Source organism: Ylistrum balloti, unplaced genomic scaffold (assembly GCF_031769215.1).
Source record: "Ylistrum balloti isolate Yb309-2 unplaced genomic scaffold, AGI_CSIRO_Ybal_v1 Utg369932, whole genome shotgun sequence".
In the NCBI taxonomy this organism is placed as follows: Eukaryota; Metazoa; Mollusca; class Bivalvia; order Pectinida; family Pectinidae; genus Ylistrum; species Ylistrum balloti.
The window spans coordinates 576462-599712 of NW_026782044.1; the positions used below are offsets into that span (position 1 = coordinate 576462).

At 35.0% G+C, this 23251-nt stretch overlaps 1 protein-coding gene across 1 annotated transcript in view; it reads left to right on the top strand.

Annotated features, from left to right (window-relative positions):
- Nucleotides 1-3996, top strand: part of LOC132547073 (zinc finger protein 77-like) — a 239315-nt gene extending 235319 nt beyond the window's left edge. The window contains exon 6 of the mRNA XM_060210830.1: nt 3025-3996. Coding sequence (XP_060066813.1) covers nt 3025-3996 — 972 coding nt within the window. The remainder of the gene's footprint in view (nt 1-3024) is intronic.
- The last annotated feature ends 19255 nt before the right edge of the window (nt 3997-23251 follow it).

Consider the following 23251-nt stretch of genomic DNA (forward strand, 5'->3'; position numbering starts at 1 on the left):
TTTTTTTCTTTCAATAGTATCTAACAGAAAAGAAAAACTATTTTGGTTTTTCTCAAGAAAAATAAACAAAATCATTCTTGTATACATTAAAATCAACAAATCAAACAACTTGTTCAAATTCAGTTTAATATATCAGTGCTGTATTTAATTTCCTAATTTACATCAAAACATTATGATTTCCATCGGTAATTGTCTCAAATTGTATTTGTCTGACTAAACAGACTGTTTCATAGACTTTATGATAAAGGTTCAACATAATGACAACAAGGCTTATGACTGGAATTTCGCTCAAATCAACATCAATTACATATTTTCACTTACCCAGAACAAATAGCCGTTATTTATCGCCAAGTAATCAACGCAAGTCAAAATGCCAAGTTTTTTTTTTTTTTTTCTATGTATTGCCCTTAAATAAATTTTTCAAGGGAAAAACATTTGTTTTTTCATTTAACACAGGAAGAAAATAATGAACTACACCATCCGTCATTACAGTCATTGATATTCGTAATGGGAGTTACGAGACAGGCGACTGTGAAACTACTTGACCTTGCCTGACCCTCAAAATTTTGATTGACAGGCGACAGAATTATGTAACTGTTGGCAGAAGGACTAGAAGTACCCCCTCTGTGTAAAGCCCCATGTTTATGGGTAATTCCTAGTGCTAAGGTTTTTATCATAAGTAATCACAGCCATATGTTTTTTGCTAGAGAACCCAGACAGTTTTTGACAACATGCTGAGCTATGGTCCACAATGTTATACAATCAGATGGTTACCAACCAAACTGTATTTTATGTTAAGTATAGAAGTCCCTACACACAAAAACCCACACCCTTTTTTCAGCTGCAGATACAGCTAAAGAACATCAACCTGTAATAAGTCAAAATGTAATCTATGACTCAGATTGTGATAATGTTGTTTTTTTTTTAAGATAGTGGTAAGATTTTTGATCTAGCAAGAAGAACATACGAGCAATGTAGTTCATCACTGTTGATTCAAGGGAGCTGTATATTTCTCCTCACTTGACGAGATAACCGCCCAAGGCTAAACTTGGGTGGTAAAAACCAAGGCAATGATAAGAACCTAGGAGTATCTCTTGGTCTTGATTACATAATCCTGCTGAGAGTCCTACACTGATAAAATTCTACAATTAGCTCAATTTCCACAGCAGAGCGTTTTTGATAGAAATACTTGGATCAAGTGTAACATATATATATTGGTAAGGTACATTAGATCATAAATTACTGTAGCTCTTGTTTTTAAATTCAAAAATATGAAAATTTGAATAACTTTTTGAAAGACCTACATTAGATTTCTCTATATCATGTTAATGCAAGCGTTTGGATACACCTGTTAAAATCATGAACTGTATCACATGTGTGCAGTTGAAGTAGTTAATTTGTTGGTTCACTAACTTAAATGTCTTTCAATTTTAAATATATTATAGACAAAGACTATGTCGAATTATGCAGTTGAATTAAATCTAGGGATAATTATTTTTGGGAATTCTAATGAGTTTTCCTTAATGATGTAGCTAATACCTTACAAAAAAATAATTATTAAATAATGAAAAATCCCTTTAGAAAGAGATTAGGTATGGGCTAGGGGAGGTAACCCCTGTAAAATGATACCATATTTATCCTTCAATAAACCAAGGAAGGCCAAAATTAAATCCTATGACTCAACATCTGGGGGTTGGCTTAATGGAGGAAATTGAAAAAGCTTTTGTTTTGTATCCTTCAGAACAGTATAAGATGTAGGTGAGGTTATCATAGAACATTGAAAAATCATTTTAATTGTTTTGTGTTCTACTGAACAGTATTAGGTATGGGCTTGCTATAGCTTATATATGACCAGGGATGGATTTAATGCTGGATACTTAAAGTATAACATATCAGAAGCATTCTAATTTTGTTATTTTGTGTAAATACACAATTTTTATGTCTTAAATAAAGGAGATAACTGTCTCAGTAATGTTAAATGCATTATCTAAGTCGAAATTGGAGAGTTCTGTGTGTATTGCTGATATATTGGTAAATATGTATTTATCATGTCAAATGATTGTTTATGTGGTTTTTTTAAATGCTTGAATGTGAAGGGGCAATAGCTCCAAAGAGTTGGCCTCCACAGCCTCTGGTGAAGACATGTGAGGTGTGTTCACAACCTCTGGTGAAGATGTTTGAGGTGTGTTCAAAACCTCTGGTAAAGATGTGTGAGGTGTGTTCACAAACTCTGGTGAAGACATATGAGGTGTGTTCACAACCTCTGGTGAAGATGTGTGAGGTGTGTTCACAAACTCTGGTGAAGATAATTGAGGTGTGTTCACAAACTCTGGTGAAGATGTGTGAGGTGTGTTCACAAACTCTGGTGAAGATAATTGAGGTGTGTTCAAAACCTCTGGTAGAGATGTGTGTGGTGTGTTCACAATCTTTTGGTAGAGATGTGTGTGGTGTGTTCACAACCTCTGGTGAAGACATGTGAGGTGTGTTCACAAACTCTGGTGAAGATTTGTGGGGTGTTCGGTTCAGCTTTGTGCTGTAGTGGTTGTATACATGGGCAAGCTACATTACCCCAATTACTCCGAATATTAGATTTATAATTGGAGAAGCATGTTTTCAAATGCTTTTCCAAAGCTCTATCAAAATGTCATGTGAAGAAATGACATCAGCACCAAGAAAATATCAGTATCAAAGACATAATGAATAATTAACATTCCAATATTGTCATTATATAGGTGTGGCATCAGTTTTATAGAAAGCAGTTATACTGTCACAAACAGCCACTTCTTATATAAATATAAAAACTAAAAAGATATCTTTTACTATTTTGTCAAAATACACACATTACTAAATACTAGAAGAGTTTGACAGTTTTTCTCATTAAATTTGAGGAAGAAAAAATTACAAAACCCTTTACGGTTTATTTTATTCTCATTTAACATGATTAAACAAATTGATATGCTGAAAGGTGTATAACTTTGACATTGTTTTATTTTTCATTTCATAATTTCCTGTTTTTCATTGCAGGTGTTTACAACCAAGTCGGACATGTTAATTCACTCCCAGCAAATCCACAAACAGGACCCGAAGCCCTATCACTGTCCTGTTTGCCAGAAATGCTTTGCCAATTCCTCCTATCTGTCGCAACATAACAGAATCCATGCGGGAATTCGTCCGTATAAGTGTGAAATATGCGAACGCAAGTTCACACAGTTATCCCATCTTCAGCAGCACATACGTACACACACTGGGGAAAAACCGTACAAGTGCATGCACCCTGGGTGTGGCAAGGCCTTCTCGCAACTCTCAAATCTTCAGTCGCACTCGCGTTCACATATGACTGACAAGCCTTTCCGGTGTAACTCTTGTTACAAGTGCTACGCCGATGAACAAGGTCTACGTGATCACATACCCAAGCATTCAGAGACTAAACATTTGAAGACTCACATTTGTAGGATATGTGGTAAGTCATACACCCAGGAGACATACCTGACGCGTCACATGGCAAAACACTCGCAGGACAATATGAATATGAACAAGCTAGTTCCACCGCGACCAATCAAGCAAGAACCAAATGATCATTCCAATGGGCAGGATTTCAGCGTGAACAGGCTACCGGACCGATCTCAAGATGGTGGTGTAACCCCATGTGGGAAAGGATCGTCAGCATTCATGCCTATTCCACAGTTTGGTGGTAACGTGCCCATGAGTACAACTAACTCTAACTACCATTATGGTTCAGGGTTGCCTAGCAACTCTCTGAGCCCCTCCCTACCACATATTTCTTCTATGGCCTCCCGTAGCTACTTTCCATATGATCCTCTGGGCGGTTTCCGCAAAGCGGATGCCCAAGAGCGAAATCTCAATGCAACGATGACCCGCCATGACAGCATGCTGGCAAATAGCCTGCTAAGTCTGCAGCATATAAAAAACTACGCATCTCAACAGATGCCATCATTCAGCCCCACATGTTCAGGGGGTGGAGCCAGACTCACTTGAGAACAGTGGATAGTATAGGTCAAAGTTCAATTAAATGATATTATCATTGATTTGTTACATAATTATTGAGGTCTTCATTTAAAGGTCAAAGTTCAATTTAATGATATTATCATTTGTGGTTACTCTAATGTATTTTGGTTCTGTTCCGTAAAATGATATTATCATTGATTTGTTACTTAATCTAGAGTTCATTTATAGGTCAAAGTTCAATTTAATGATATTATCATTGATTTGTTATATAATTATAGAGGTTGTCATTTAAAGGTCAAAGTTCAATTGAATGATATTATCATTGATTTGTTACATAATCATAAAGGTCGTCTTAGGTCAAAGTTCAATGAAATGATATCATTGAATTTGTTAACTTTAAATGTGATGTGAAATTCAAAACACAAACAAGAAAAGTGTAAAAAAAAAAAAAATCTTTAAAAACTTGTATAATTTGAACCTTTGAACCATGTAATGGGTCATTTGGTGTTTTTCCTTGTGTTGTTTTGATCATATGTCCATCTCTGTCCACTCCGCTGTTTTATAGATGAGAAGGATTTTTGCAATGGCTGACCTGATGTATATGGATCCTAGTCTTGGTCGATTCTCGTAGTGTGGAGGAAATTTTTACAGATTTTTTTTTCCTTTCCCTGTCCTCAGAGGAAATGTTATTGGGTTGTGTGGTGTTTTTTTTTTTTTTTTTATAACTGTAGGGCAAAGACTCTATTCTATACCTAAGTACACACAATGAGACTGAATGTCACATATAATGTACCGTTCTAGTGTGTATTGTAGTATGTAGTACACATTGATACATGTATTTGTTATGAAATATGCTCAATAATGAATTGTTTTTGTATAAATTGATATAAATTTTGATCAGATAGTTGATTCATTACTTTATCATCCGTACATTTTTAAAAAAATGTGGAGTATGTTGTTTATGAATATGTTCTTTTTTCCCTTCTCAGAAAGATATTGATGAAATGAATCAAAGAATTAATATTAAAACAAACAATCATTTATAATGCCTTATAGTGACTGTTTATGAATGGCATCACTGAGGTTTTTTTTTCATGTTTTGTTTTGTTGTTGACCAACATTCCCTAAAAAGGCTACTAGATTGCTGATTAAAGGGAAATAACTCCACAAACACAAAATATATGCAATACTGAAATGAAGAATAATGCTCAAACCATCATTAAATCTGTTTCAGTTTATTTACGTTCTGAGATAATGTTAAATTATTTTATATCTAAAGGAATTAGCTTGAAATCTAAACATCTAAAATCTGAATGAAATCTAAATCTACCAAGCAATATCTGTTTCCTGCTGTGGCTTTTTTAACTTAAAACTGACAGCGACAAACATTTAAAACTTTATCAAATTCAGATAATTTATGGAATTCTTCATCACAAACGGTTAATTGAAGCACCAGAGGTATTTCATATTTTGTGGTATCAATACTTTTTCTTTGATTAAGAAATACATAGCAAAAAAATGATTGTGTTTCATTTAATAGTTTTGATTTTCTCTAAAGCTCAAAGAGTTCAATTTCGCACAAATTATTGAGAGATACTAAACAGTTTGTTGATGTTAATTTTTTATATTATTCTCATCATAAGGAGTAGAATATCTTTTAAGTAGATTCATCACTTATTTAAATTTGATTTCAGAATTTAAAAAAAGAGCATTTTATTATCATAGTGTAAAATCAATTTTTTTGATGAATGTGTAATGTTAGAGTAAGATTTGGGGTCAGGTTGATAGATTAGATATTATAATATGAAATTAATTAGGTCTGAATGCACAGTTTATTAACTTAAACCAGCACAATTCACCAACCAATGGTAATGGTTTAACCTGTATTGTCCGTAGTGTAACTCCTGAATCACCGTGTCCGTTACATTGACTCCCTTGCTCAGAAGAATTTGATGTTATCACTATGTACCAACATACTTGTCCGTTTTTAATCTTAAATGATGTTTTGTTATGACTTATCTTGATATACCATGCCATTGTTCATTATAAACATTTTATTTCTTATCATTAATAATGTTATAAAAATCATTTTTTGTATCTCTGATCTCCATCCAGTGTCCTGTGTTTCATTGGCATGGTAACTAAAAAGATTCATGACAATAGCTTGGTTTTGGTTTTTTTATAATGATTAAGATTTTAGAAAATAGAATAAAACGCACGATACCAGTTTCTAAAATTAAAAGATTGTTTACTTTGACCATTAAAAAAAATTTTAACTTGTAAAAATATTTGATGATTTTGTTTACTGCTGTATTCAATTTCAACAAAAGTTTACATAAAATATCAATGAGATTTATTAGTAAATAATACTACAATGGACTTATTCATTAATTTACCATTCAGGAACATTGAAAGATGTCTGCAATTTATAAAGACGGATTGAACACAAAGCTAGAGAAAGCGCCAAGCAATCTGCCATCCCTCATTAAGTCTGAGGTGTCCCAATCATTACTTCTGACTTGGTCAGAGTTTTAACTTAAGAAAAGACTGTAGAAAAGCTTTTGTTGGTAATTATTCAGATATAAAGAGGCTTATTACAGGATTACACTTATTGAGGGATAAATATGGTGACTATTTTTATATGAAACAAGGATACTGGATGGTGTCTTTCTTCTGTTTTCCTTACTCATGACTAAATTGGTTATAAGACTAGCCAGTTGAGGATATATAGTAAACACTGTACACTTTGATGTTAATTATGAATATGATTCATCTGTATATTGAGATTTCCATATTTAGAATGTGATGACCATGATATATATATTGGCAGACAAATAGCAAGTTTTTGGTTTCAGAAATCTTGCATAAATATCTTTGTACCAAAGGTGCTAAAAATTAGTGGTGAGAAAACATATCATGCTGTAGGTATTTTTAGAGTTACATCCCCTTGTTGCCTGGCCAAAGTACAAACATGACCACAGTAAATGGGTGCCACTCGATAGAAATGAATTCTAAAATGTGAAAGGTTTAAAAAAAAAAAAACAGATATTTGCTTTATCATTGTAAAGTGAAATTTGTGAAATCAGTGTTATTTTGGTGATGTGTTGTAAGAGGATATAACTTGAACGATTAGGATTAGATAGACAATACAGAGAAAAAAACTACATGTTATGTTAATTATTGTATTACTGTAAGGTGGTGTTTTTGCAATAATTCTCAAAAAAAATTATGGAATTTTTTAACACACTATCTTTTACAGAGGTCCCAGGCAACAAGGCATGGCTCTACTAGTTTAGACTAGAGGTCCCTCTTGTCAACCATTAACCACACATTCAAACAAACTACTGAGTTTCTTTTGTACTACCTGAAAGCAAAGGAACTGAAAATTGTGATATTTTTCATTGTGAACACAAAGTTTCAATGTTTTGATTGGAAGTTCCTGAACACTCTCAATGAAAAAATATAAAAGTTTTAAAAATCACAACAAACATTCAAATTTGCACTGGAAAAAAATTATACTAAAAAATAAATTTCTCACTGAAAAAAATCCTTAAGACATCAATTTTAAAAGATTGCATTGATAAATATTCTTGAGGATTATCTCGAAATATTTTTTTATTTTTCACATAAATTTCCTACGGTTTACTGTCTCATTTCAACAGTTTCCTTAAACGATAGTTTTTTTCTTGCAGAACATTTTTCTCTGTGAATTCCGTGCTTAGGATTGCTGGTTGATGGTTGATTTTGATTGGTGACTTACAGTATAATTAATTCTGTCCGTCAGTGAGAGTGTGTGATTGTACAAATCAATACTGTTAACCACTTATTTTTTGTGAATTATTGTTTTCACCATTTTAACTCATTCACAAGGATTTCATATTCTCGAGTGGAAATATGATATGTTCCTTATCTGTTTTTGGATAAATATTCCCAAAATTATTTAAAATTTACATGTCTTCCCTTGTGAACTAAGAATGAAATATATATTTTGCAAAATATAAGTGATTGACAGTAATTAATGATAATACACTGTAATAACATTATAATTATATATATATATATATATATGTCTTTATCAGTTATATGTAATATAAAGATAATTAAAGACTTGCTCACACACCTGTTAGAGGGGGCATACAGCATATGAATCTGTGTGTTTATCAATGTATAACTAACGTACCACTATTTGTATATATACAGATAACTATATATTATATATAAACTGTACTTTTGTTAATCTAAAGAACTCCGGCTAGATGTACTCAATGGCGACTTGAAAGTGACCACATTCTTTTTTTAACCCAAGTTCATTCATTTGTGTTATTTGTCTTATAAAAAGTGTGCAAACTGTCCAGTGAATAGATGATATAATGGTGTTTCATGGCATTATAGAAATTCTCTCAGCAGAAGGCAAACAGTTTTCAGTGATAGATTTTTTGTATTTCAGCTAAGACAGACAAATTTTGTTTTAATAATTATGAATTTTTAAATTGTTTTTAAGCACATGTTAAGTTTTTACGGTCTACTACTAGCAAAAGGCAACATGAAAACAATTTTTTTATCAAAATTTTTTGTCTATATTTTTAATTAGTATTTAATAATGAATGTAATATAAATGAAGTAAATATTATAAATTTTAATTTTGAACATTTTAAATAATTAAAAGTGTGGTATAATTATGATCAATTGCTTTCTATTTATTTTCCAAATATGCTCACATTTGATTGGTTTACCAGTATGAAACACGTTTTTAAAGAAACTGTTTTTCCCTAATAGGAATCAGAGATTGATGAAGATAATGGCACACCTTGCGAAAGCTTGCCTTAAATACTAGAAGGATTCAAACGCATTAGTTGTTTCTGTGGACAGCATCGCCATTGAGGCACTTAAGTCAGGAAATCTTTAAACATCATGCATCGAATATCTGTTTGACCCATGGATGTGATTAATATATTATATTAATTGTTGATGTTTGAAAAAAAAAAGATTATATACCATCTTGAATTGCTTTGAATGAGCATGCAATAGTGAAAGTTGTACTCTCCTTGACTTACATACAATTGTAATATGTACTGTTCTGTAACTTTTTTTTTTGTGCTTCATTGTTGGGTAGCTGGAAGTTTGTGAGTGGATATAACTGTCTTGTAACAGTACTGACATAAAATTTTGAAAGGTTCTCTGCTCTTGTGAGTTTGGTCACAAGTTGTACTCTATGATTATTTTCACAAGGTGCATGCAAGATTACATTTTTTAACATCATTACTCTGTGCAACATAAATAGCTGTTATGTTTTACGTCTGTGTGTTTATTACTGATGTTTCTTGTCATTAGCTGGTTTATTTTCAATTTGATATTGATATCAGTGTTCAATTGACAACAATGATGTATCACTGATGACTGACTTCACCATCCTTTAGTAAGAATCACCAAAGATGCAGTAGTGCAACACATGTATTCCAAAGAATGACCACATTAACACTGGAGTACTGAACAGTATGATATTCCAGAAACTAGCATCAGAGTACTGAACAGTATGATGTCTTAGACACCGACACTGGAGTACTGAACAGTATGATGTCTCGGACACCAACACTGGAGTACTGAACAGTATGATATTCCAGAAACTAGCATCAGAGTACTGAACAGTATGATGTCTTGGACACCGACACTGGAGTACTGAACAGTATGATATTCCAGAAACTAGCATCAGAGTACTGAACAGTATGATGTCTCGGACACCAACACTGGAGTACTGAACAGTATGATGTCTCGGACACCAACACTGGAGTACTGAACAGTATGATATTCTGGACATTTAAATCTGAGTACTGAACAGTATGATATTCTAGACATGTAAATCTGAGTACTGAACTGTATGATGTCTCGAACACCGATGCTGGAGTACTGAACAGTATGATATTCTAGACATTTAAATCTGAGTACTGAACTGTAAGATGTCTCGAACACCGACACTGGAGTACTGAACAGTATGATATTCTAGACATTTAAATCTGAGTACTGAACAGTAAGATGTCTCGAACACCAACACTCGAGTACTAAAAAGTATGATATTCTAGACATTTAAATCTGAGTACTGAACAGTATGTCTCAGACACCAACACTGGAGTACTGAACAGTATGATATTCTGGACATTTAAATCTGAGTACTGAACAGTATGATATTCTAGACATGTAAATCTGAGTACTGAACTGTATGATGTCTCGAACACCGACACTGGAGTACTGAACAGTATGATATTCTAGACATTTAAATCTGAGTACTGAACAGTATGATATTCTAGACATTTACAGAAATTAATAGGAACAGGCCTACCAAATATAATTTGTTATTGTCTGGCACTGTGTTTGTATACTAAACAGATGAACTATGTTTTTTGGTGTGTTAGTAGATGTACTGAAATGTTCAGTCGAGGCAGCCAACACATACTTTTATTCAAAGTGAAGATAGGGCTTATTACAAGACAATAAAATTGCATTTCTTTGCATTTTTTTATGAAACTAGACTAGACATAGATGGACTAATTAATAGACAGATTAATTGTCTTTTAAATATAGTAACCAGGACAGAGTAGATGATCAAGTTTAACTTACTGTGCTTTAAAATATCATGAGAAAATTATTAAGTATACAACTCCTCAAAAAAACTCTTTCATAACAATTTTTACAATTGTTCTCATGGCTTAAAGTAAAGAATTTTGATCTTGAAGGATATTTATAGCATCCTGTAGAATTTGACAGTATGAGTTTCTTATTATGAAGAGCAATTCTTACTAGAGAATTGTTACACAAGAAAATGAAAAATCATGAATTCATGTTTGTCCTTCAAACAAAGCCACAACATATATGTTATTTCGTAATATCACCAAAACTTAAAATCTGAGAGACATTTTGTGTTAACTTAGATTTCAAACATTGTAGTTTCAGTCACCAAGTGATACGGTTCCTAATATTTATATATATGATAAATTTCATTTCTTTCTTCCTTTCTAAATTTCTCAATTTGTTTTTTTTTTCTTTATTCATTAGCCTTTTTGTCAAGTTTAATGATAATATTTTGACTATCATGTTATTGGCAATATTGTTTGAAACAGTACTTAAAGAAAACTCCCTGTTTTGTTTTTTATGGCTTGTAAACAGTACGAGTGTTGTCATGCCTACCATTCTGTATGTATATAACATCATGACGTCTGAGTGACATTAAAACTCACTTCATCACCAAAAAAAAATTAACAAAAGATTATAATGGTAAAAAAAAAAAAAATCATCGTTTCCTTAAAAGGAGTTTGTATGCGATTTTTGCATTGATTGAATCAGAAAACTTATCTGTCAAGATGGAATGGGCGAAAGAGGTGGTTGTGTACATGTTACAAGGTGTGAAACACATGTAATGCATGTGTAATGCACGTGTACGATAACAGGGTAATGAAGAGTGTGCAAGATATATACAGTTATTATTATTATTATTATTATTATTATAAGTGTCAACTTAAGCCTGTTTGTTTTAAGTAAACAAATTTCAATGTTGTGTGATGAGACAATTTTTGGTTTCAGTGCTAAACAGACTTATCTCCCCTGAGTTAGACAAGCTGTCATATTGTATCTTTTATGATTGATATAGCTCATTTCATGATAAATTTGTATGGTCATATGTGAAATTTCTTTTACATCTCCCACTACTTGTTTCCATTTTTTTCCCCCACAAGTTTTTCACATTAGAGTTATCCCCCATTAATGATCATTGCCCGTTTCAAAATGAAAATCATTCTCCCAGAGCTGTCTACTTGGTAAACTCTTAATACTCTTGTCTGTAATATATGTGCGCTCTATATAAGAAACTACATCTATATAGTATATATATCTACATCTATCACCTTCTTGTTCTATTCTCAATCAATGAGGCTAAATACTAATCAATGATGTTCAATTTTATAGCAAATTAAGGGTGTCTAAAGTTGATGCAAGTAAAAAGGCTATTATCTAGTCTTGGATCATATTCTGTGTTTTTGATTGATGTATCTTAATCAATGTCCAATTCACTCAAAAAGCTGCTGGATGGCAGCCAGGGTGACTAAATATCTACTATACTGGTGCTTTTCCATGGAATACATATAAGATATATCTAATGATAGTTAAGCCTGGTCCACTTAGCCTTTACAGCACAACCTTCTTTAACATATTTTCATTTAACATCTAAAGTTCAGCACTGGGAAGATGTTGCGAGGAATAAATGTTGCATAGTCACTGCGGAGACGTATGTTTTATGTGTGTCTCTACTCATGACAAGAAGACATTGTTATTTTGTTAAAATAAAGGTCCCTAGCATAATTGTATAAAAGTAAAACTTGATTAGTGTCAAAGGTTCATAAAAGTCACAAATCATAAAGATAAAAAGTATCAATCAGCAATTGATTGTTCAAAATCAAAAAGTAAATAACAAATTATATTTCTTTATTATCATATTTGATATCAATGTAAATAAAAACTTTATTTATTTTACAACAATTGCGAAACAAGTTATGTCAACTTATACTAATCACTCTCAATCGGGGTCTTATTGTGGGAGGAAACCAGAGTACCCGGGGAAAACCCACATGGTTGGGCAGGTGATCCCTTACTTTTTCACGTCCGTTGCGGGAATCGAATCCCGGTCGGCTAGGTGAAAGGCGAGTTTGTTACCACTGTGCCACCCGACCACCCCAAATCATATTTGATTGATTGATGAAGTCTAATGTCCTTGTTCTGGTTATAACATAGGGTAAGAAATTTCTTTATATAATGATAGCATTAAGAGGCAGTTACTGCAACATACTTAGGAGCAAAACAATGTTTACCAAGAGAATTTAAACTGTATGTGTGGGTAGTTTTGGATAAGTTACAATTACAGCTGCTACAATGAGTTAGTTTAGTCATGAAATTGCAACAGATTATTGTTCTGTACATCTTTCCAAGTTAACTTACTTAACACTTGTAAAAATTCTAAAACTGAAATTGACAGAACACAGCCATCATTTTATGAATACCATTAAGTTTTTTCCTTTAAAACTATCTTCATGAGGTAATCAAAGAAGTATATTTAGGGCTAATCATTTTTAAACTTTAATCTTTAAACTTAAATTTAGAGTAAATTGTGGAACAATGTGTGTACAAAGTATTTAAGGACAAAATAGACAGAACTGTAAATTTTGAAGAAATATTTTGAGAATATTGAAATCTTTTTCATTTCAAAGAAAATTAAACATTTATTTTAGAATTGATGTGAACTAAGGCATATTTAAGTAGAACACTATAGTATGTATCGAAAAGATACATGAACATCACCATTTTTCTTCAAGTATTGAATTTCTGTCTAAATTTCCCGACTATGATATTACCTGACTTTAAGTTGTTTAACCCTTATTAAGACTTCAATTTACCTTGATCAAGGCATCAACTGCCTGTAATCAAGAAATCATTTGACCTTGATCAAGGCATCACTTGACTTTGATCAATGCATAACTCAGTCTTGGTCATGACATTATTCAACCTTGATCAACACATCAATTAACCTTCATCAATAATTTACCGAACTCTAATTGATACATTACATGACCTTCACCAAGACATTACAAAGACCTTAAACAAAATATCACAAAGACTTTGATCAAGACTTCACAACCATATCTTTATCAAGATCAAGACACTACATCACTCAGTATACATTTGTAATGTTATAAAACAAGCCTGATGGTAAACTTATAACTGACCCTGTCCTTGATATTCTCAAGACTCTCCTTGCATGATGATCAATCCCAATCGGAACAGAAAATGATTGACTGCCAATTCTTTTTCTAATTATGATAAGTAAGTGTTGTGCTGGAAAGGTGGAAACTAAGTGGGGCCCAGGTATAAACTAATTAAGGTAATGCCATTGCCTTTTTCATTATCTTTTTTAAATAAAAGTTGCAATTTTAGCAACTCTAAAATACCATTTTTCCATTTAAGCTAAGCGTCTTGATCAATTCGTGTGTAGTGTATCGTATCTACATTATATTCCGATGGTGGCTAGATTTCAATTGTCTTGTGTCGTATGTAGTGTAACAGTGCTTTTGTTATAAGACAATAAAATGTTTGAAATAGTAATCACAATCTTTTGTTTTCTGTATTGTAGTGATTGTAGTTTACAGATATATACATGCATAGAGGAAGTTTTTAGCCCACCATCTAATAGATGGTGGGTTATTCAAATCGCCCTGCGTCTATCGTCCGTCCGTAAATCATTCTTGTTACCGCTATTTCTGGAAAAGTACTGGATGGATCTTTCTCAAATTTCATATGCAGGTTTCCCTTGGTCCCTAGTTGTGCATTGTACCTTTTTTGAACTGATTCGCATTCAAGATGGCCGACAGGTGGCCATCTTGGATTTTGGAAGTAAAAGTTTGTTACCGCTATTTCTGGAAAAGTACTGGATGGATCTTTCTCAAATTTCATATGCAGTTTCCCCTTGGTCCCTAGTTGTGCATTGTACCTTTTTTTGACTGATTCGAATTCAAGATGGCCGACAGGTGGCCATCTTGGATTTTGGAAGTAAAAGTTTGTTACTGCTATTTCTTGGAAAGTACTGGATGGATCTTTCTCAAATTTCATATACAGTTTCCCCTTGGTCCCTAGTTGTGCATTGTACCTTTTTGGACTGATCCGAAATCAAGATGGCTGACAGGCAGCCATCTGGGATTTTGAGAGTAAAATCTTGTTACTGCTATATCTGAGGAAGTACTGGATGGATCCTTCTGATATTTCATAGATATTGGTTTCCCTTGGTCCCTAGTTGTGCATTGTACCTTTTTTGGACTGATTTGAAATCAAGGTGGCCCACAGGCAGCCATCTTGGATGTCGACAGTAATACAGCACAAGCATATTGTCCATTATCCACCTGTAACTGACTGCTATCTAATAATACTTTGGGATCTTTTTCAAATGATATTTGCTAATAGGTGCGTAATAAAAATATCATGTGCCATCATTGAGTACATTCAATGAAGACCAATTCATGAACATTTACAACACCTGTAACAAACAACAAAAAATAAACAAATCTTCAAGAACTGAAAACAGATCCTCAAATGGTGGGTGCCAAGATCCCTCTGGGATCTCTTGTTTCTTTTAGGGATTTGAAAATATAATCAATTTCACTGTATGCCATGTGATATTGTGAAATAATGACTATTCTGCCAGGTAACCAATGTCTGAACGGAGACAGTTGTATAGTCATGAACAGCAACACATGTTACAGGATAATGTCACTCCAGTTAAGAATGTACCATACATGAATTTGATTAATGCCTGTCAGTAATATCTTGTATACAAAATAGTAACTGACACCTATCAATGATACAAAGAGTACAATATACATAAGTGACTGACACCTGTCATTGATATCTAGTGTACACAGAAACAAGTGACTGACACCTGTCAATGATACCTTGTGTACAACAGAAACAAGTGAATTACACCTGTCAATGATACCTAGTGTACAACAGACACAAGTTACTGACACCTGTCAATGATACTTAGTGTACAACGAACACAAGTGACTGACATATGTCAATTATACCTAGTGTACAACAGACACAAGTGACTGACACCTGTCACTGATACCTCGTGTACAACAGACACAGGTAACTGACACCTGTCAATGATACCTAGTGTACAACAGACACAAGTGACTGACACCTGTCAATGATACCTAGTGTACAACAGACACAAGTGACTGACACCTGTCAATGATACCTAGTGTACAACAGACACAAGTTACTGACACCTGTCAATGATACTTAGTGTACAACGAACACAAGTGACTGACATGTGTCAATTATACCTAGAGTACAATATACATATGTGACTGACACCTGTCACTGATACCTAGAGTACAAAGACACAAGTGACTGACACCTGTCACTGATACCTCGTGTACAACAGACACAAGTGACTGACACCTGTCAATGATACCTAGTGTACAACAGACACAAGTGACTGACACATGTCAATGATACCTAGTGTACAACAGACACAAGTGACTGACACCTGTCACTGATACCTAGTGTACAAAGACACAAGTGACTGACACCTGTCACTGATACCTCGTGTACAACAGACACAAGTGACTGACACCTGTCACTGATACCTCGTGTACAACAGACACAAGTATCTGACACCTGTCAATGATACCTAGTGTACAACAGACACAATTGACTGACACCTGTCAATGATACCTAGTGTACAACAGACACAAGTGACTGACACCTGTCAATGATACCTAGTGTACAACAGACACAAGTAACTGACACCTGTCAATGATACCTAGTGTACAACAGATACAAGTGACTGACATGTGTCAATGATACCTCGTGTACAACAGACACAAGTAACTGACACCTGTCAATGATACCTAGTGTACAACAGACACAAGTGACTGACACCTGTCAATGATACCTAGTGTACAACAGACACAAGTGACTGACACCTGTCAATGATACCTAGTGTACAACAGATACAAGTAACTGACACCTGTCAATGATACCTAGTGTACAACAGACACAAGTGACTGACACCTGTCAATGATACCTAGTGTACAACAGACACAAGTTACTGACACCTGTCAATGATACTTAGTGTACAACGAACACAAGTGACTGACATGTGTCAATTATACCTAGAGTACAATATACATACGTGACTGACACCTGTCACTGATACCTAGTGTACAAAGACACAAGTGACTGACACCTGTCAATGATACCTAGTGTACAACAGACACAAGTGACTGACACCTGTCAATGATACCTAGAGTACAATATACATACATGACTGACACCTGTCACTGATACCTAGTGTACAACAGACACAAGTGACTGACACCTGTCAATAATACCTAGTGTACAACAGACACAAGTGACTGACACCTGTCACTGATACCTCGTGTACAACAGACACAAGTGACTGACACCTGTCACTGATACCTCGTGTACAACAGACACAAGTAACTGACACCTGTCAATGATACCTAGTGTACAACAGACACAAGTGACTGACACCTGTCAATGATACCTAGTGTACAACAGACACAAGTGACTGACACCTGTCAATGATACCTAGTGTACAACAGACACAAGTAACTGACACCTGTCAATGATACCTAGTGTACAACAGATACAAGTGACTGACATGTGTCAATGATACCTCGTGTACAACAGACACAAGTAACTGACACCTGTCAATGATACCTAGTGTACAACAGACACAAGTGACTGACACCTGTCAATGATACCTAGTGTACAACAGACACAAGTAACTGACACCTGTCAATGATACCTAGTGTACAACAGACACAAGTGACTGACACCTGTCAATGATATCTAGTGTACAACAGATACAAGTAACTGACACCTGTCAATGATACCTAGTGTACAACAGATACAAGTAACTGACACCTGTCAATGATACCTAGTGTACAACAGACACAAGTGACTAACACCTGTCAATAACATTTAGTATACAATTGACACAGGTGATTCACACCTCTCATTTGTTTATTATTTGTTTATTTATTGCTGTTGTTCCTTTTATATTATTATATGTTTGTCAGAGTACAAACTCTACAGAGCTGATGTGGTATGTTTGAAATATAGCAAATAGACGGAAAAGGAAAATCGTAGCTCTTCTACAAAATTCATACTGATTTCATACCAAACTGTCTTACACTTTTACTGTTCCCTTTAGTCTCACAAAATTCCCACTATAACCTCCAAAATGAGAATGATTACTGTCTACCCAATTTCAGACTTCGTCTTGCTAACACTTCTTTTTCCCCTCTACTGTTGGGCTTTGGAACCCTAAAATAAGACAGTGTATATCATTCTTTACAAACTCTCTTTGTAATCTAAATAACATAAATATTTTCTCTAATTTTTTTTATTGGTGACAAGGGAAAAATTCACATGCCAGAGCAAGATGTATATGAACATGGCCGTGGTATGTCCGTTACGGTATGCAGAGTTTTCATATACTCCTGTGAATCCTTGTAAACACAGGTTGACCACGTTATTTTGTGTGCACCTGATTAAACTGTATGAGATTCCAGTTGGTCCATCTTTTTTTTTTTTTTTTTAATGCTGTAAATTATATCCTATTGATATATTATATGATCTAAGGGTCCTAAGTGTAAATGTCAGGGTTATGTCATTCCAACTGGTTTATATAGACATATTTAATATAACCTCGATTTAACTTGCTTATCAAGACATGCGATAAGTTTCTCAATGAATGTTAACTTAGAAACTTAAACTATTCTTGTACTATTGATGATTTCTCTGCCCATTTAACACTACAATAATTACACTAAAAACAATTTAATGCCCAAATTCTACAGATAAACCACCCGATTCTGCCCGATTCTGCAAATCGTCTTTCGGTCCAGTGCGGCACATTACATTATGTGAAAAGCACATAATATCTTTTTTGTCCGTTTTTGATCAATATGAAATTATGATATTTTAACTAAGGTCATTTAACACTAGAATAATTACACTAATAACAATTCAATGTCCAAATTCTACATATAAACCGCCCGATTCTGCCTGATTCTGTCCGATCGTGCAAATCGTCTTTCAGTTTTGTACGACCAAAACAGATATGAGTGTTTTATGTAATTACCCAAAGTCAGTTATAAGTACCATATGCCCATGAAGAAACAATGATTTTTCGACTTCATTGTATAATTTTTGTATGATTATTTTATGAAAGAACAGCTTTTCATGGATTTGAATTCCAAAAATTATCCACACCACTCTCAGCATTAAAAAGTTATACAATATCCAAGAACGGTACCAATAAGTTGCAAATGTATAGATTAATATGTTTGTTAGTTGATAAGCTTGACTTTTCTATTTGAATTTTAAGAGGTAGTTGCAAGTGATTGGCCTTCCAAAGGTATTTTTGCGAAAACTCAGATTTCATATTACATTACAAAGTAAATTATAGGCAAATATACTAATTTGAATCACAAGCTGTTTTTCATTACACATGTAAAAACTTTTCTATGTGGAATGCATAAACATCACTTTAAGACCTTTTTCTAAGTTTAAACTCAAAATCCAAAGGAGAAAGAAATCAAGTAACAATATCATGTTTGATGTTTTAAAATTGTAACGTTACCTCTTCTTTGAGGCAAAATGTAAATATTGCAAATTAATCAACAGCATTAAAATCAAATAAACATATAAAAACAACTTGATTCCAGTCAAACGTGAAGAAAAACAATGTCTGGCATTATAAACAAACCTTGAGTCCAATATTGAGCAAAATGGATCACTATTAACAGATGGTAACATATGTATGCTTTACATTGCATACCAGCTTAGCAAGCGTACGTGTCAATTTTGTCTTTTTTCCGAGGGTTCCCGATTGTTGGTACCGTATGTATCGGTAACGTAGGCATCTTCTGTTAGTTTAAAGGTCACGAACGTCTACAGGATTGCTCAATGAACTAAAATTTTATCTTGAAAACAGAGGGTTTTCCATCGATGTATATGCACACTGAAATATTATTTGTGTGTTTCATAATAGATGGACTCTATTCCATACGTAACGGAGGTATCGAGGTATTTTCATATCTTTACCCTCAGGTGAAAACATGGTTTGGAACCACACATGACATACAGAATACATATTTCTTTTTATTTCACAGATTGATAAAATATAAATCGCGTATTTTGACGTATATTTTTATCTATTTGTACTGTAATGTTTTGTAAAGGGTGGATGTTTTAGACGAAGTAACGTAAGCATCTTCCGTTACAGCGTCAAAAGTTGCAAACGGTGACCGCCTTATATTCCGAAGGCCCAACAGTCCGAAGGCCCGCTAGTCCGATTTGTCTTAAAATATTTACATAATATTACATAATTTCTATCCAACTACTTGCACTGAATTGTTTTTTTCTGCTTATATAAGTCGGAATCCATGAAACATTTACCGTGCAGAATTTTCTTATTTTTTTTATTTTCGCGCCATCTTCGCCGCTCATGTAAGTCGAATTCCCCGTACTGTTTACCATATATGATTTCTTCTACATTTTTTCGCGCCATTTCTATTAACATTCTCGTCGCTTACAAATATAAGTCGCCTTTCACTTAACTTTTATAGTAAAAGAATAGGGCCATTTTTTCCTCGTGATTTTTTGTGCGGAAACCTTTGACGAAGATTTCTGTTATTATAACTTAACAATTTTCTCTCCAAATTTCGTTATTATTTCATTTACAGTTGAATAATAAAAAAAATACGTAACCATTTTCGGACTATCGGGCCTTCGGACTATTGGACCTTCGGACTAATGGGTCTTCGGGATATAAGGCCTTCGGAATATAAGGGTTTCACCCTGTCTCGGAGACTTAACATCTATTTAACTGCGTCAGGCGGTTCAGAAAAACCCCAGGCTACTCTGGTCGCCATCGTGCTTCACTCCATCGGCGAGGAAGGTCTGGAGATATACAACAATTTCACGTTTGAGAATGATGGGGACAACATGAAGTTGAAACCCGTGCTAGACAAGTTCCGGGAGTATTGCAACCCGAGAAAAAAACACGGTAATTGAGAGTTACATATTCTGGGAAACTTAACAGAGAGATGGTGAGTCGATAGACCATTTCGTTACTGAACTAAAATCACGTGCAATGAACTGTGAATTTGGTGACCAGAGAGATATGATGATTAGAGAAAGAGTTATCTTTGGCATTGATAATGATCGCTTGAAAGAACGACTGTTAAGAGATTGAGCAGACCCCTCTCTAAATCGCGTGATTGAGATATGTAGAGCCTAAGAGACGAGTGCAGGGCAGATTAAGGAAATATCTGAGCCCTGTACTTCTACAAGCACTAGTGCTGCCGCTACAGCTGTCCACGCAGTAAGCAAACGTAAACAATCGTTCGGTGGTAAACAACACAAACAACCACAGAAAACACAACATAAACAACAACACGCTGCTACGAGCAAATTAATGGAAATGTAGGAACTGTGGCAAGTCACACCCTAATAATGAATGTCCTGCGTTTGGTAAACAGTGCCATATGTGTGGTAAAAACACTTCATGAATATGTGTCGCGGTGGTAACAAGAATGGGCATAGGAACCATGTATACGATGTCGCCTTAGCGGAGGAGGACATTGATAGTTTTAGTGAGCTATTTATAGGAGAACTACAGATTGGACAGATAAATGACACTGGTGAAAAAAGCCTGGTTTACAAGTTTAAAGGTAAACAATCAGAACATTCAATTCAAACTCGACACCGGCGCGGAGGCTAACGTTATGCCGTTAGCGTGCTTCGAGAAGCTGAACAGAAATCCTAAGCTTGAATGGACAAATATAGTGTTGTCGGCCTATGGTGAACACATTGTCAAGCATACAGGGAAGGCTATTTTGAGATGTAGAAGGACAGACATTGAGTTCTATATAGCAGATGTCAAGTCGCCACCGACTTTTAGGACTTCAAACATGCAAGGAGCTACAACTGGTTGAAAGAACATACAACAAGTCGGACATGCACACAGTTCAGAAGGAACAAAGTGGGACACTTACCAAGTTGAAACTGATTGCCGATAATCAGGATGTATTCACAGGAATCGGTAAGTTCAAAGGTTAGTACCATACTGATCTTGACCCAAGTGTTCAACCTTTTATACACTCACCCCGAAAGATACCTTTCATTTTGCAGTCAAGACTGCAGACTTTACGTAAACTCGAAGCAGATGACGTCATCGCTGCGGTTGAAAGAACCACCGACATTCAAACGTATGCCCTTTGGTATAACCTCAGCGAGCGAAGTTTTTTCAGAAGAAGAACCAGGAAACCTTTGGAGACATCCATGGTGTGAGGATGATTGCTGACGATATGATAATCGCAGCTAAGGGCTCTGTAGAACATGACAATATCATTACCAAGGTGATGGAGAGAGCAAGGGAACAGAACATTAAGTTCAATCCGTCAAAATTCCAGTTCTAGGTGGATATGGTCAAATACATGGGCAATGTCATTACACAGGAAGGGCTAAAATCCGACGCATACAAGATTGAGGCAATCGTATGCATACCTACTCCAGAGGATAAGCCAGCTCTACAAAGACTGTTACGTATGGTGAACTATTTGTCTAATTACATTCCGAACACGTCGGAAATTACCTCCCCTTTGAGAGAACTACTCAAGAAGGACATCGCTTGGATCTGGGATGTGACACATGATCGTGCACTGAAAGTCATCAAGGACGTCCTAACAGCGAAATCTGTCCTCAGTTTCTTCAACCTGACGAAACCTGTAACGATTAAGGCGGACACGTCGCAAAACGATCTTGGAGCGTGCTTAATGCAGGAGGGGAAACCAATCGCATACGCGTCAAAAAAAATATGCGCAAATAGAGAAAGAACTGTTAGCTTTTGTGTTCTCATGCGACAAGTTCTATCAATATGTGTATGGAAGACCAGTCGAGGTCCAGACTGATCACAAGCCCTTAGAGACAACCACCAGGAAACCTCTGTCCAGAGCCTCACCAAGACTACAGAGGATGTTACTAAAGTTACAGCGGTATCAGATCAACACTACACATGTACCTGGAAAGTATATGTTTATAGCCGATACGCTGTCTAGAGCCTATCTTTCTACCACTGGGGACGCCACAGAGCTCAACAAGGAGATGGAAGTCATGGTCCATGGATTGTTAACAAGCTTACCAGTAAGCCCGTCAAAGCTTGACCAACTTGTTGAGGCCACAGCACAGGACTGCGAGCTACATGATTTAGTCGCTACTGTGAAAGGGGTTGGCAAATAGTGAAATCCGAGAGCCTCGTGTCAGTACGCCCATACTGGACAATCAGAGACGAGATATTTGAGGCTGAATGACTACGGTTCTATGGCGAGAAGTTGATCATCCCTAAACAACTTCGTCGTGAAATGCTCGCAACCATTCACGAGTGTCACCTCGGAATGGAAAAGTGCAAGTCAAGTGCTCGCGCGAGTGTCTATTAGTCCAACATATCATAGAACATTGAGGACTTTGTATCGCGGTGTTCCACATGCAACAGATTCAAGACCAAACAGCAAAAGGAACCTCTCATTCATCACAAAGTACCTGATCGGCCATGGCAGAAGCTTTGGGATGAACTTATTCCAGTTTGGACACAGAGACTATCTTGTAGTAGTACATTATTTCTCCAAATATCCTGAAATTTGCATGCTCGAGA